Source organism: Microtus oregoni, unplaced genomic scaffold (assembly GCF_018167655.1).
Source record: "Microtus oregoni isolate MIOR12 unplaced genomic scaffold, Mior012 000000F_ref0000247, whole genome shotgun sequence".
NCBI classification, from domain to species: domain Eukaryota; kingdom Metazoa; phylum Chordata; class Mammalia; order Rodentia; family Cricetidae; genus Microtus; species Microtus oregoni.
In genome coordinates, this window is record NW_024543059.1 from 59,954,446 (window position 1) to 59,969,301 (window position 14,856).

The 14,856-nt window shown below is 43.5% G+C and overlaps 1 protein-coding gene across 2 annotated transcripts in view; it reads right to left on the bottom strand.

The window, feature by feature from the left end:
• The window catches only part of LOC121448318 (uricase), a 33,585-nt gene extending 18,749 nt beyond the window's left edge, over positions 1 to 14,836 (bottom strand). Inside the window, exons 1-5 of one of the 2 annotated variants that reach the window (XM_041652241.1) lie at positions 14,727 to 14,798; positions 11,645 to 11,933; positions 4,033 to 4,251; positions 2,095 to 2,211; positions 1,923 to 2,001 (exon numbers count right to left, since the gene is read on the bottom strand). In XM_041652241.1, the coding sequence (XP_041508175.1) occupies positions 1,923 to 2,001; positions 2,095 to 2,211; positions 4,033 to 4,209 (373 nt within the window). In that variant the 5' untranslated portion in view covers positions 4,210 to 4,251; positions 11,645 to 11,933; positions 14,727 to 14,798. Of the gene's footprint in view, positions 1 to 1,922; positions 2,002 to 2,094; positions 2,212 to 4,032; positions 4,252 to 11,644; positions 11,934 to 14,726 lie in introns of both variants that reach the window. The other variant, XM_041652232.1, reaches the window with a different exon arrangement.
• Between the last annotated feature and the right edge of the window lie 20 nt (positions 14,837 to 14,856).

Genomic DNA, 14,856 nt, shown 5'->3' on the forward strand with positions numbered 1-14,856 from the left:
TTTCTAGTCTCTGAAAGTGAGGTGAAGAATGGGATAAAGAGTGTGCTAAGTTCCCAAAGGCCTCTGAAAAGCAGCCGAGAGTTATGCTGACCAATGGAGTAGCCTCCAGCCACCTGTTGTCAGTCAGCACTTGAAATCTAGCAAAAGTGACTCAGGCTGTATTGTTAATACCGCTGTGTACATGATTTTGGAGACTTGCTATTTCAACGAGTGAATAACATTTGGGATTAAGCTAAATTTATTATTAAAAATATTTTTCCTTGTTTTCTCCTCGGTTTCCTAAAGTGAATATTAAAAGACTTTAAAACTATAAAAAAGTTAAGCAGAGCTGGCTTAGACTTTAAAATTTCATGAGAGTTGTCAGTGTGTCTTAGGAAGAAAATGTTGGGTGTGAGTTAGGATATGTTTCGCGTTTTTGCTTCTAAATTCACACATCAGAAAGGAAGGAGGAAAGAGACTCAGAATGAGGGAAAAGAAGACAGGGAGGGAAGACAAGATGGAGGGCAAGTTGTTTTAGATAACAGCTCAGTGAGAGAGTTTTGCCACATGACTAAGCTTTTGGTGATCAAATCATCTTTTCAGTTAACACAATGTTTCAAATTTTTCTATAAATAATTTTAAAGATAATATCCAAATGTTGAGTTAGACTTAGCTATATCTAGTCTTAACTCAAATAGTTAGAAATTTTAAGGGATAAAGGAGATAAGACATGAAATAGAAACATGTAGCTATAAATATTCTCCATTCCGCTGTTCTCCCTGGACCAGTTTCTCTCCACCCACCAGGTCCTGCTCAGTAGCTCCTGCAGTCGCTTATAAAATAACAATTCTGAGGCTTAATATTAATTAAATACTCTTTGATCTATTAGCTCAGGCTTATTATTAACTAACTCCTACATCTTAAATTAACCCATTTCTATTATTTTGTATTTTCCCACAAGGCTCGTGGTTTGTTACCTCTTGCTTCATAGGCAGCTACATGGCAACTCTGACTCCGCCTTCTTTCCTCCTCTATCTCTGTTTACATTTCCTGAATTGCTATATTCTGCCCTGCCATAGGCCAAATCAGCTTCTTTATTAACCAATGGTAATAAAACATATTCACAGTATACAGAGGGGACTCTCATAACAGAAACAGGAAAGTTCAAAGTCAACACTGAACCCTTAATGACTACTATGTCTCCTATTGAGATAGCTGTTTCTTCCATCTTTGGTGCTATGCTTCAAAGTTTTCATGTTTTGAAGAGATTAAATAATCTGAATTGATTATCTAATTCTGCTTCTGACAACCTCAACAAGTCAATAGAATACCAGTTTTGGGACCCTTATTCTCTCAGATTAATTATTGGTACTAATAAGGACTATATTATAAGAATGTTTCATAGTTACATTTAAATTTTAAATTTCTTGCTAAATACAATTATGTAATAGTCATTGCAATTTTAAATGAGACTCATTGTAAGAAGATTATGATACTATTAGGGATTTATTATGCAAATAAAATGTCAGGGAAACATTAGTGATTTCAAATATTGGTTACTATCACTATTTCATGATACTGTACCAAAAATATTAGTCAGAAAAATTGGAAATTTGCATCCCTGTCATTTCCAGCCTTTACTCCCCCCCCCCATGTTTCACTTCAAAACTGGGTCATGCTTAATTTCTGCCACTCAAACTCCAGCTTTTGTAGCAGAAAGACTCACTTTCTTCACTACCTTTCAGCAAAAGGCAGATAACCTTGTAAAGTACAATCCAAAGGCCCAATGTTCGGTCTAGTGTCAGATTTAAACAGTTTACAAACTCTCTACCATTTTCCTCTGTGTCAGTAAAGAGAACTGTTATGGGCCAGAGAAGCAAAGCCATCAACAAAAGATGCCTGATGTCTCTTGCACAATAAAACCACGGAAACTGACTCCTTACCATTCCTCATCTGCTCCACCTCGCAAAAGTGTGTTCCCGTGGGGGTGTGGATGAATGCGTGGACATGCTTGACTCCATTCTGAAAGGGAGGACAAAGTGGTTCCCAGTCACACTCCAGCACAAACCACCATAGCAATTTCTTTCAATACACTGGAAACATAAGTGACGGAACCTTTTCCAAACGCTTCCAGGGGACCTCTTCTACGTAGACGTGGGCTCGGGTGACATGGTTAAAAGAAGAAAGGAAGTGTTCACAGATGTTCATAGCAAAGGCCTCTATGCTCTTTATCTGTACAAAGGAACAAAAGAAAGAAACACTGGTAATGTCCATTTTAAAATGTCCCATTTAAAAGACCTGGACTGATTTAATTGTTTCGCTTATATTGAGGTAGCCGCTCACTGACAACATAGCTCGGTTTGACCTGAACGCATGATCTTTCTGCCTATGCCTCATTCTGAGATTATAAACCCCTATATCTGGCTTACAGCATATTTTGTTTTATTTGTTTAAGGTATGGCTTCTCTGTAGCCCAGGCAAGGATCAAGCTCATGGTGGTTCTCCCAAGGGCTGGGATTACAGGCATCCACTGGCAAACCCAGCCAAAAGTAATTGCCAAATGCTCACAGGGGGCTCTTTCCTGATCAGTGGTTTCTTCCAATGAGAGAAACACAGAATTAGAATCTCAGGAGATTGAAATAGTCCGGTCCTGTTTTTCCTCCACTATTCCTGGGTGTGCTCATAGATTCTGATCACCTAGGAAACTCCATCTTGTCATTTTTTATTTTTAAATATTTTTGTTATTTTTATTATATATGTCTTGCCTGCATACATGTGTGTGCACTATGTTCATGGCTGGTGCCACAGTGACTGGAAGGGGGTGTTAGAGCCCCTGGAACTGGCGTTCCAGGTGTTGTGAGCCATGTGGGTGCTAGAAGTGGAGCCAGTGTTCTCTGGAAGATCACCCAGTCTTTTGGCAGATGAGCCACCTCCCCAGAACGGTTCTGTGTTTAAAAGAAGCCTGCTTTGCATGCCAGGAGACACTGGAAGATAAACAAAAAGCAACTTACATCCAGAATCTTCTCTCAATCTGTTTGTAATGCTGGAGCTTATCATGAGGTTTGCAAATGGGCTCCAGTGTTCCCTAAGAAGGTCAGTCTTTAGGTGTGTCTGTGTGAGCATTTCCATAAGGGGAAGACCCACCCGGAATGTGGGTATGCCCATCCCATCTCCTGGGATCCCAGAATAAATGAAAAGGTAAAAGCAAACTGAATGCCAGTTTCCCCACTCTGCTTCCTGACCACACAGAGGATGCCTAACTGCATACACACCTGTTACCAAGACTTCCTACAGCGATGGGCTACCAGCAGTTCTCAACCTGTGGGTCGAGACCCTTTGGGGGTCACCTAAGACCATTGAAAACCATAGATATTTACTTTACAATTCATAACAGTAGCAGAATAACAGTTATAAGGTGGCAACAGAAATTAATTTCATGGCTGGGATCAACACGACATAAGGAACTTTATTAAAGGGTGGCAGCATCAGGAAGGTTGAGAACCTCTGGATTATATGAGCTAAAATAAGCCCTTCGTCCTTCAGCTTCTCCCCCTGCGCCCTGGAGCATGGGGTATTTTGTTGCAGCAATCGGGAAACTAAAACAGGAAGCACAAACTTTTGGACAGTAGATTCTGCTGTTAAGTATTGATCTTATGATCAATATTCTCTTTTACTGTGCCACAATGCCATTTCTGCTGCAAACACACAGTCTAAAAGTGATAGGACTCAAAGAAAAGCACAAAAAAAAAAAAAAAAACATGCTAAATTTAGTCTGAAATTCTCCCACGGCCTTGGCTTGCCCATAGCTGCAATGTGAGGTTAATTTGCCCAGGAGCTTTCTTCCTACCTAATGAGATAAATCAAAAGAATAAAATGAAACAAGCTTTTCTGTAAGCCTGAGAAGTTTAGGGCAGAAAGGAAAAATTTAAAATTGGCATATATGTAAAAATAGGTTAAAAGGAAATGAGAGCTTAAAATAAGCAAGTTCCACCCCCGCGCGGGCTTGCACTGAATTTGCACCAAGCAGCAGCAAGTGCTGAAGCACGATTGTACCCCTTTGAGCTTCGCCAGGACATGCACTGTGTTCTTGATGGTGTCTGTAGGGATGATGTCAGAGTTATCACCACGTAGGTAATCCTTTTTGGATCTCAGAGTCAACTGCACCGAAGTGGCCACCTCTTTGATGCTGTGGTATTTTCCATCCCTGTGAATATGGAGAACTTTGACCATATCCTTCCCATAGCCAGTTCGGACAAATTCCACTTCGTCATTCTGTAACAAAAATATAATTATCTGATTGAAGAAGGCTAATAAGGTTAAAGATGTCCCTTTAGTTTTTCATTTTATCGGACAAAACACTCGTGAAAGTGAAATCACATTCAGCCTTGGCAGACTGGTGTTTCGTAGGGAGAAAGAGGTTCCTGAGAAACAGAACATACCTGGTTACCCCAAGGACAGACAGGCACATGGTTCTCTTGATAACTATTTTAAGCATTTAAAGCATTTACTTTGTTTTGACTCTGTGCGTGTGTGAGAGTTTGTGCAGGTGCCCGTGGAATCCAGATGTGTCCGATCCCCTGAAGCCAGAGTTACAGGCAGTTAGGAACCACCTACTGTGGATGCTAGCGGTTAAACTCTAGTCCTCTGCAAGAGCAGTATGTACCCTTAACCACTCTGCCTCTCTCCAAGCCCCTCTTGAAAATATTTTTTAAAACAGTAATAATGGAAGTTCCCAGGTCTCAGCCCCCCACTTCTCCGCAATGCAACCTCTCCTTGTAACAGCTTTGGGTACTGATATCTTACAGACGGTGGACCAAAATGAAGTGTCTCGCCCCCTTCCTGGAGTTCGTAAAGGCAGAGTTTGTACACGTTCTCAGACCTGTTGACTCTAAACTATGTAGTGGGCCCCATGGAAACCAGCTTTTTTCTAGAGCATTCCATAGCTGTGTTACCTGGAAATAATCCCATGCCCACCCCATCCATTTTTAAAAACAGCGATATTTCTGAGAAAATGCTCTGTGATAATGGAAATAATTTGAGCACTGCTTTTTCTGTTTGCGGCCAGGAAGGAGCAGGGTAATCAGTAATAGCACCCAGAATGCCTCCAGGACACAGAGCCAGGGCCACCTGACTGCAAGCAGAGCTCAGCCTCTGGTGGAGAGACGTGCAACCAAAGGCGGGCGACGCAGTCATGAAGGCCTGCGTTTGAGGCTTAGCTAGTGAAGGCATCCTTTTCTGTGGCTGGCGTGCACCAAACTTGCTGCTGGGTGTTTGTGAGGAGAGGCAGCAGGGAGTGAAGGATCAGAAAACCTTAGAGCTGCGAGTGTAGATACTGAATATGAATGTGGTAAAAGAACAAAAGTAAAGAACAAAAACAGGCAAGAAACCCCTCCTGTTGCTCTGATTTAGGATGCCAAGCACTGTCAGGAGTCACTGCATGAGGAGTCACCAGTCCCTCTGAGAAGAGTTTAGAAATAACGGGGAACATCAAAAATAGTTCTCGCTTCCTTAATGGACGTGAAGAATGAGAGGCCATCTCAGATCTTGGAGATGTAGCCAGATGGGGCAAGCTCTTGTTCACTTAACATATACAAAAGTTCAGGGTGTCATCCAGGATGGGGGACTCTTAGAGATGCACCCCTAAAATCTATGAACCAACTTTGGGGAAACATCTTCAAAACAAGGGTCCGTAAGGTGCTGGGGGAGGTGGCTCGTTTGACAGACTGCTCTCGGCTTCATCCTCAGCACCCCGTAAGTGGGCAGGGTAGTGCATCTGCAGTCGTAGCACTTGGGAAGTGGAAGCAGCAGGATAGGGAGTTCAAGATCATGCTAGGCTCGTTAGGCAGGTCAAGCTCAGCCCGAGAAGCACGAGAGAATGTTAAACAAGTATTCACATGGAGAAGAGGAAGCCAGTAAGAAACGTGAAGAGCTCAGGGTTCTTCAAAAGACTGCAGTAGTGGCAGAGAGGAAGCTGTTGTGTTGTTACAGAAGCGTTGGGCTCTGTCCAGACCCCAGCTCCACCTTGCCACTTGTAGCTTGGTGGCTTGTGACAAGTGATTGAATGTCACTGAGCTGCTGTGTCTCCATCTGCACCAACAGGGATAACCACTGCACCCTACAGGGGGTGCTGGTGACTCTGCCAACTCCAGCTCTGTTTCCAGTGGAAACAGTGCCCATGGCAGGCAGTTGGATGCAGCTGCAGCAGAGATGATGTTGGTTAAGTCTACTGACTTGGGAAGGAGAGCACTTTTGACACCAGAGTGTCTTGAGTCTCAGGAATTCTATCTAGGGGAAGAAAGAACATGGCTGCTTGAGCCCTTGTGATAACACTATGGTGGCTGCCCAGGACCAAAATCTCTGAGCTGATTAATCATCTCTATTAGGGACCTCCTATACCTCCTACACCTCCTAGTCCTTGGCCTCATCTTCTGTCCTTGCATATCCAAGACGTAGTAGCTTAGCTTGTGAGGACGCGGGGAGTCTAGCAGACACGCAGTGGTCTTGAGACACTCCTGCCTGTACCACCAAATACTATCCCCAGTGTCATGTCTGCTCTCAACCCTGCTTACGCTCTGCCTCTGCTGTTCTGAACTCAGTGTGGATCAGATGCTTCCTCTGCCTGTCGACCTCGCCTCTTTTTCAAACCGTCCCTTTCTTCTCACTCCCTGACTACACCAACCTCTTCACCTGCCTTATTTCTTCCTGTCATCCTCCATGTCTTTGCTGTTACTTCCTCCAGATAATCTGTCTTAGTCCTTCAAACACAGAGTAGGTGGCTCTTTTGATGTATTCTTAAGACCCTAGATATGGCCTCTGAATCTTTATCAAATTGTATTGCAAGTGCCTCTTTTTGTATGATTCATTCCAAAGCCATAAACTATGAAAGCAGGAGAAAGTTCTCTCTTGGTTACCATGGCAACTCCAGCACTCAGCACATTGCCTGGATCTTAAATAGGAACTTGATAAATGTGTCATGAATGAATGGATAGTGCTACTAACCACCTCCGCTGCTTGCATGATGACACAGAATAGTTAATGAAAACACACAAAAGATTCCAATACAGGAAGAGTGGGCTCAGTTCTGATGCCATCAAAAAATAGTCCCCTTCCTGAGAAAACAGGAAGAGAAGCATGAACCTTAGATTCAGATGGCCTATGCCAACTGCCAGCTACAGGGACGCGGGCAAGGATTTGTCTGTTTCTTTCATTCCTCCCCTTTTCCATCTATAAAATGGGATAATGGCAGCACGTGCTACATGTAATTGTGAGGTTGAAAGTGGCTGCTCAGAACAGCTAGCATGTAGTATTCAGTGAATGTCAGTTAGCACCATTATCAGGCAGCCAGTGTGTCCAGGAGGAATAGCTGCAATGTTCTGATATCTGTTTCACCCTTGTTCCTTTTTTTTTTTTTGATAAGACAATGATGAGAATCATGTCACATAGGTACCCACCAATCTGAGCTGTTTATATCTACAGATAAAACCACACCCCACCAATATAAATTGAACTTTGGGTGAATCCTAATTGAATAGACACATATCTAAATGAGGTGTGTATTTCCCTTTACCCATGTATGAGCATTCTCCGCTATACATATTTCTCCGTGCCTTCTTTTGATATCAACATTGACATACAAGTGCCAACATGTACCAGACACCGAGTGAATGCTCCCTACTTTCTGGATTTGGAACAAGGTGAAAACAGGTTTATTTCTCTAGCTACACAGCTAAGAATTAACTTCAAGTCTCTGTGGTTTTAAATGCCAATCAGTACCAATCCTCTCTCCCTAGAATGCCGTCTTTATAAATCTCTGTTCTGTCCACACCGGTCCTTGCCCTAAAACATGGGCTCTCCTCTGTGAACTCACAAGCACTAACACTGAGCTTCTTCATTGCACCCTCGTTCTTCCTCGTTCACATATGCACATGTCTTAGTGTTCCCAGGGCCAGCATCTTGAAGGTTAGCATAAACCACCTCTCTGTGTGGCACAGCACTGAATAATGACCTATACACTGCCATGAATGACTTGTCCAAGAAACAAGATTCATCATTTTGCAGACTATTTTGGAAATTTGGGTCATTTTTAGTTCAATAAGGGAAAATCTGTTTTCACTTACTCCCAAGAAACTTAACAAGGCAGCTTCAAGTTCTTCTCAAGTTCCAGAGGAGGAAGAAGGTAGTGCGTAAGCTTACCACGTGAGTCTGCTTTCCTCAGAGGAATTTGTAGCCAGGGCTGGAGACGTGGCTGAGCAGTTATAGCACTGGCTACTCTTTCAGGAGACCCAGGTGCGAGTCTCAGTACCCACATGGTGGCTCACAACTATCTGTAACTCTAATTTCAGGTGATCTGATGCCCTCTTCTGACTTCTGCAAGTGCCAGGCACACACACAGTGCACATAAATGCAAACAAACAAAAGAGTCATATACACAAAACAAAAATAAATTTCACAAAAAATAAGAATTCTTACATGGGAAAATGAGATTGCCTTATGGAACTTAGGAGTTCAAATCATTTTCAGACAATAAGTAAGACAGACCCTTGTGGAACCACACATGAACCTTCTTATTGGATGTTATCTGGAGTTATAATAGTCCAGCAAAATTTATAACAACAAAACCCTCCTCTCTCTCTCTCTCTCTCTCTCTCTCTCTCTCTCTCTCTCCTTTTCAGAGCCCGATTTTCACAGCTCCTTTCAGCTTTCTTCAGGCTTCTATGCTTTATTCTACTCTGCTGCGCTTCAGTCACTGGAATTCTTTATTCTGTTGCCACGGGAAGACACTTTAATTGAGGTTGTTGCTACTGTTGTTATGAATTTTAGCTCTTTACAATATCCAAAAGTAAAGGTTGATGTAGCACGCATGTCTGTTTACATCTTCATAGGATTAGATTTAATGACAGGAAAGCTACTGAGAGAACGGTAGGCAAAGCAAGGAGAGATTTTCATCAATTTAAATCAACTAGAGCTTTCTCTTGAGTCTCAGAATTAGTATAAGGACCCTCTCTACCTTTCACAAGAGAGAGAAGAAAATGTTTGCTATTTTGCATCTAAATACTATAATTCAGTTATGCTGTGGCACATAAGAATTATATAAGAAAACCAATCTCTATCTCTCCTCTCTTTCCCCCCTTCTCCTCCCACTCCCCCTCCTACTCTATCCCTCTTTTCCTCTCTGCCTATTTCCTTGAAATCTGCCAAGGAGAGTCTTCAAATCCTCTAGGTTTCTCCTTCCTTGAATGTTTTCGTGGGCATTCGCGAATATAAAATCTTCAAGGAGGGGAAGGAATGCTGGCTTAATATGAGAAAAACAAGCACTCATATGAACTGTGCTAGTGTCCCCTTCGTGGGCCTCAATACGTACAAATGATAAGAACAATAATACCAAGCGATGGTCTTAGAAGCAGCCGGTGTGGTGGTGGCGGGGCATGTACGTGTCTGTGTGTTTACTTTATGTTTGTTTTGTCCTGCTGCATGGGATCTACTAAATGCATGACAAGACTGTACCGCTTGACCCTGAAGAGTGATTTAGCGATCATGAGGGAGGCGTGCAGCCCGTTCAGAGCTGACCCTCGTGGATGTTTCAATAGGAGAATACAGTCTCACTGCATATTCATGGTGAAAAGGAAGGGTAACTGACCCATGACTCACTGCAACTCCAATGCGGGTGCTCAGTTACTTTCATTCTTTTGCCCGGCACGAAAAGTACCAAGAGAAATGCCTCGGGGGAGGAAACCTGGAAGAAGGGGTCCAGGAACTTCTAGAATAGGGGTGAGAACCATCGCAATACAGAATTGGTAGCGACATCTGATACAGACTGGAAGGAGATGTGTTGAACCTTATACACTGAAAGTACCAGGACGAGGCTTGCAACAACCATGTGCTGTGGGCCTGATACATGGCAGGAAGCGTGTGCGTGTGGTTCCCTCTAATTCTCCACTAGAGCCCCAGGAATACATATTGGAGTCCATTATTGAATAAGGAAGCCTCTGGAGCCAATCAGGTAACCTTCTCAGTATATACACCGTCAGGGGATAGAGAGACAAAGTAAGAGCCATATGCCATCAAAGGACAGGTTTTTTGTTTTTTTTAACCCTTTATCACAATCCCTTAGTCTGCTTGGCAGTCCTCTTTGGAGTTGAACTCATGAGTGAGAGGAAGAACACACTAATCCTGACAGGGAGAGAACTGGCCATGCTACCAGACGCTCACAGCTGCATAGCATTTTATCATCTAACTCTCCACCCGCTGCACCTGGCGACATCTTTCCTCAGCCTCACAACAGCTCCGTGAGCTGGCAGCCAGGAATCCGTCCTGTAAAATAAACTGGCTCCTAGATGTGCAAAAGCTGCCCAAGAGGCATGGGGCAGACTGGGAATGGAGACTGGACCATCCTAGGCAAAAGCTCACCAATCTCAAGATGTGTCCCTTCCCACATCCTCCTTTTAACTGCCGGGAGACTCTGAACTCAGCTGGATTCTGTTGGCATGGGTGTATTGACGCATGAGGAGAATTCAGTGGTAGCAAGCACTCTCTGGAGTAGTCAGCGGGCTGTGCCTTCAGCACCAGGCACTGGCCATTCGAGGCGAATGTTGACTTTCACCTGAGTTGGGACCAGGGAAAGCAGCAATGATGCGAGCCTACCAGCAGCCATTTAACACCATCGTCCCCAGGAGCTGCTGGCTTTAGTCTATATGGAAGAGAGAGGAAATGCCTGTGCTAGAAAGAAAGTGAGAAGGGACCAGAAGTCACTGGCACCGTTCCTCTGGCCTCTGAGAGGCCTCTGTGAGGGGACAGGCGAGTCCCAGTTTCCAGAAAGACAGCAGATACTCGTGAGGTGAAAACCACACAGCTGCTGAGATGCAGAAGCCATGTGGGATGCGGGCAGCCGGGTTCTCTTCCCTCCAGCTGCCTCCCAGACTTGCAAACATGGGTAGTGAGATTCTGAGGGTGGAGTTTTCCCTGCTACTTTATTGGTTTCTCTCATTAGCTTTAATTCATTGTTTCTTTTAATGTATTTTTCAGATTTATTTATGTTTATTTTGTGCATATGAATGTTTTGCCTGTGTGTATATATGTTCAGCACATGCACTCCTGTTACAGAGGTCATGGGATCCCCTCCAACTGCAGTTACGGAGAGTTGTGTGCCACCATGTAGATGCTGGGAACTGTAGCCAGGTCCTCTGTAAGAGCAGTATGTGCTTTTAGCCACTGAGCTGCCTTTCCGTCCCAACACTTCAAGTTTGCCCGTTCGTTTCCACCCACTTTGTGTGTTCCCAGAGCTATACTGACTTAGATTTGTGTAGGTGGAAAACCGTGTGACATGCTTAGGAACACAAGGGTGGACAAGGCAGACAGTGTTCCATCCTTGTAGGAATGCTGTGGAAGAGCATTCTCCTATGAAGAATCAAAAAGCCAATACTCCGGGCTTTTTAGGTGGTGTTCAGCGACTCAGTTCTGTCGTTATTGCATAAGCGAAACTACATACAACCCATACAGCAATGGGTACAGCTGTGTGACAGTAAACCTTTATAAAAACAGTCAGTGGGCCAGATTTAGGAGTTTCCCGCTTGTATCCAGGAACTTCTAGAATAGGGGAAGACGCAAAAAAGAAGCAAGCAGGTATGTTAATCATGCTAACGGAAGCTGTAGAGTGAGCTCTGCTGACCTGTTGTGGGGACGCCAAAGCCAGAGTGGGGGAAGCTTCCGGTAGAAACTGGCATTCCAACGCAGCATGGAGGTAATTGGAACCAGCCTGATCCACAAATCCACTCTGCCACTGAGGGTGCTCTCCTTAACCATGTCCTTCATGAGCTTTTCTTGGCCTGTGTTTTCTTGACTTGTCTCTTTTTAGCAACAATTCAAAGCCTCTTCCTTTACTCACACTGCAAGCATCGACTTTCCTCCAGTCTGCCACGCTCTAGACTCCTCTCAGTCTGTCAGCAGACTTCGAAACTCTGCTCAGAGAGAAAGCTATCCTTAAACAGACACATCTCATGGGATGTAACTCATACTCCAAACATAAATAAAGCCAGCAGCTTGACTCACGGGAGCCCTGGCAGATGACTGTATTGCCACCAAGTCTGCAGCTGCCAGAGGCTGAAAAGCCCCAACTTTATTCTTGTACCTTACATTTTTTTTTCACAGACAAATTTGCAAGAAATGTAAAGTACAACCCAAAGGGAAAAGTATACACCAGTAGGAAGGTGTCAACAATGAACGGCAAAGTCAGCCCCAAAGCCTAACCTGCCCATACGAACGAGTAGAATTAGATGCAAGGCTTAAGATGATATACTTAATGTTTTGACAGAAATAGACAGTTGAGCATGGAGAAAATAAAATAAATATTAAAAACTTCATTTGAAAGAAATAAAACTAGGGAGCCAAAGGAGATTCAGCAGGCAAAGTCCTTCTCACACAAGCCTGAGGACTACAATCACATCTCCTCCACCTGCACGCACACACACACACACACACACACACACTACAACAGACATGGAAAAAATGAAAGAGTCTAACAATTAACAATCAGGTAAGAATCTGCTGAACACAGTTCAAGAAATAATCGGTTATTTTGGAAAGATAGAATAAGTAACAGATTAATTTTCTAAAAAGATCTAGAGGTGGAAAACCTAGAATGGAAAAGAGCCAAATAAAGAATCAAATGCTGGCACTGGAAAACGGCTCCATGGATAAGAGCTCTTGAAGCATTTGCAGAAGAGCTGAATTCACTTAGTGGCACCCATGTCTAGTTGGCCATTGCCACCTGTCGTCTCCAGCTACAAGGAGATCAAAGCCTCTGTCCTCTGAAGATGCTGTACCCATGTGCACACACAGATACACACAATTAAAAATAAAAATACAGCATGTCTACAAATCACCAAGGGCTAATGCAGACACACAGGAGCTGAAATTCCTGAAAGATGAGAAACATGAAGGGCTGAGAAAGATGGGGTGAAAAAGGCAACTTTTCAAAAATATTGGGACTACAGCTTTTCAGCGTTCTTGGGAGAATGAATGCAAAGTCAGCCCACTTCCAGGCAATGAGCTCCTCCATGTTTACTCCACTTGGTCAAGTTGAAAAGGAAGCAATGTCTACTGTTTTGACAAATCCTCAGGCTGTGAAAGACTGTGGTGGTTCCATGCTATTATACAATGTGCCTTCCAAAGCAAGCGGTATCGTGAAAAGCCTTCTGTCCTGTTTGTATTTTCCTCATTCTCCCAACATGTAGGTTTCTTTCCATAGTAACACTTTATTGGTTTTAGTAAAAAGAAACAAATGGGGGAGGGGAGATATATTGGAGTCTAGGAATTGGGACCATGTTGGAATCCCCGGAAACCCTCAAAGCTGGTTACAGCGTTCAATCATGAAACGTTTGCATAAGGACGGTTGTTTGCTGAAGGACAACCACATGGTAGAGTCAGCCACACCAGCAAAGAAAGTTTATTAAAAGCGTCTTTCCAGACCTTGAACTGAAATTGGATTTATCAAAAGCCACCCAAATACAGCTGTCCTTTGGCCTACTCGCAGGAAGGTAGGAACAGGCTTGGCTAAAACTTAAGGATCCCTCACTCATATATCACCACCATCCTGCCCTGTATATGACAAGGAGAAAAAAAAAGCAGGAACTCTTCTCTAGCCTATTCGGAAAAGCTGCCTTTAGGTCACATAAATGAAAATGATTTGCTCATGTTAGCTAAGTGATTCAACAAATGCTATACTTGATTGCTCAATTGCGTAAGTTTCATAAAATAAAAGATTTAAATTATAGTAATTTTTCTTTTAAAATAAACATCACACCGCGAATATGTTTATTGTTTGCAGCTATTGAAATCATTTTCTGCACACAATTATAACCTACAAAGCAAAATGCAGAAATGGTGAGAAAACTGTTTCTTGGTCTAGTTGATTCTTACTGCCCCCTTTTAGAAAGCTGTTGGTCTCTGGATGTCACATCTGCTAGGCCTCAGGGCAGTGGGCTTAAATTTTATAATGCACCTGCACTAACAATAAACTTATTTAAACTGTAGGCTCTGGGAGCCTAGAGAAGGTGGCTCAGTCCATCAGTGCTTGCCACACAGCATAAGGATCTGAGTTCAATACCCCGGAGCCCACATTTTTAAAAGCTAGCCACAGTGGCAAACATCTGCAATCTCAGCACTGTCAAGGATGCCTGGGGCTTGCTGGCTAACCAGCCTCACCAAATTAGATAACACCAGGCCACTGAGAAACCTTACCTTTAAAAATTAAGATGGAATGATTGAGGCAAATACCCAACATGGACTTTCAACCGCCACCCAGAAGCTCACATCCATACACACATCACAGGTTCCTGGTCCAGCTTCAGGAACTCTGATTCTAAGATAAGGCCCAGAATTCTTCCCTTTTACTGGTACCCCGGATCATGTGAGTTCTGTCAGTGGCTCCATAGTGCTCCTCAATCCTCTGCCTTGGGATAAATAGATCCACAAGCCCTCCCTTCCCTACAAACTGAAGAACACCTGCTAGGCTAGTCCATAGAAGCAACCTGACCATCAAGTTATTGTATGGGCTGGCTCTCCAAAATGACTCTGGTCTGAATCCATAATCAAGGAGAGGGATGAAGCAGAGTCACCACGATTTCCAGGCATAAAGTGAACTGCCACTTAGCATGACAGCTAAACAGGAATTCATGGGTAGGCAAAGACATTCCTTGCAGATGTCTGTATGTCTGTCTATTCTCCCCCTCTCTCAGGATGGGGCAGCTCACCTTTTCATAGTCGTCATGGTAATGGGCCATTTTCCTTCAGCCTTCAACTCTAACCTCAGTTTCAGGAGTGAGAAAGAATGGCAAGAGTTGATGAGAGGTTGGTAGTTTTTATTTATCCCCAAAGAGTAGG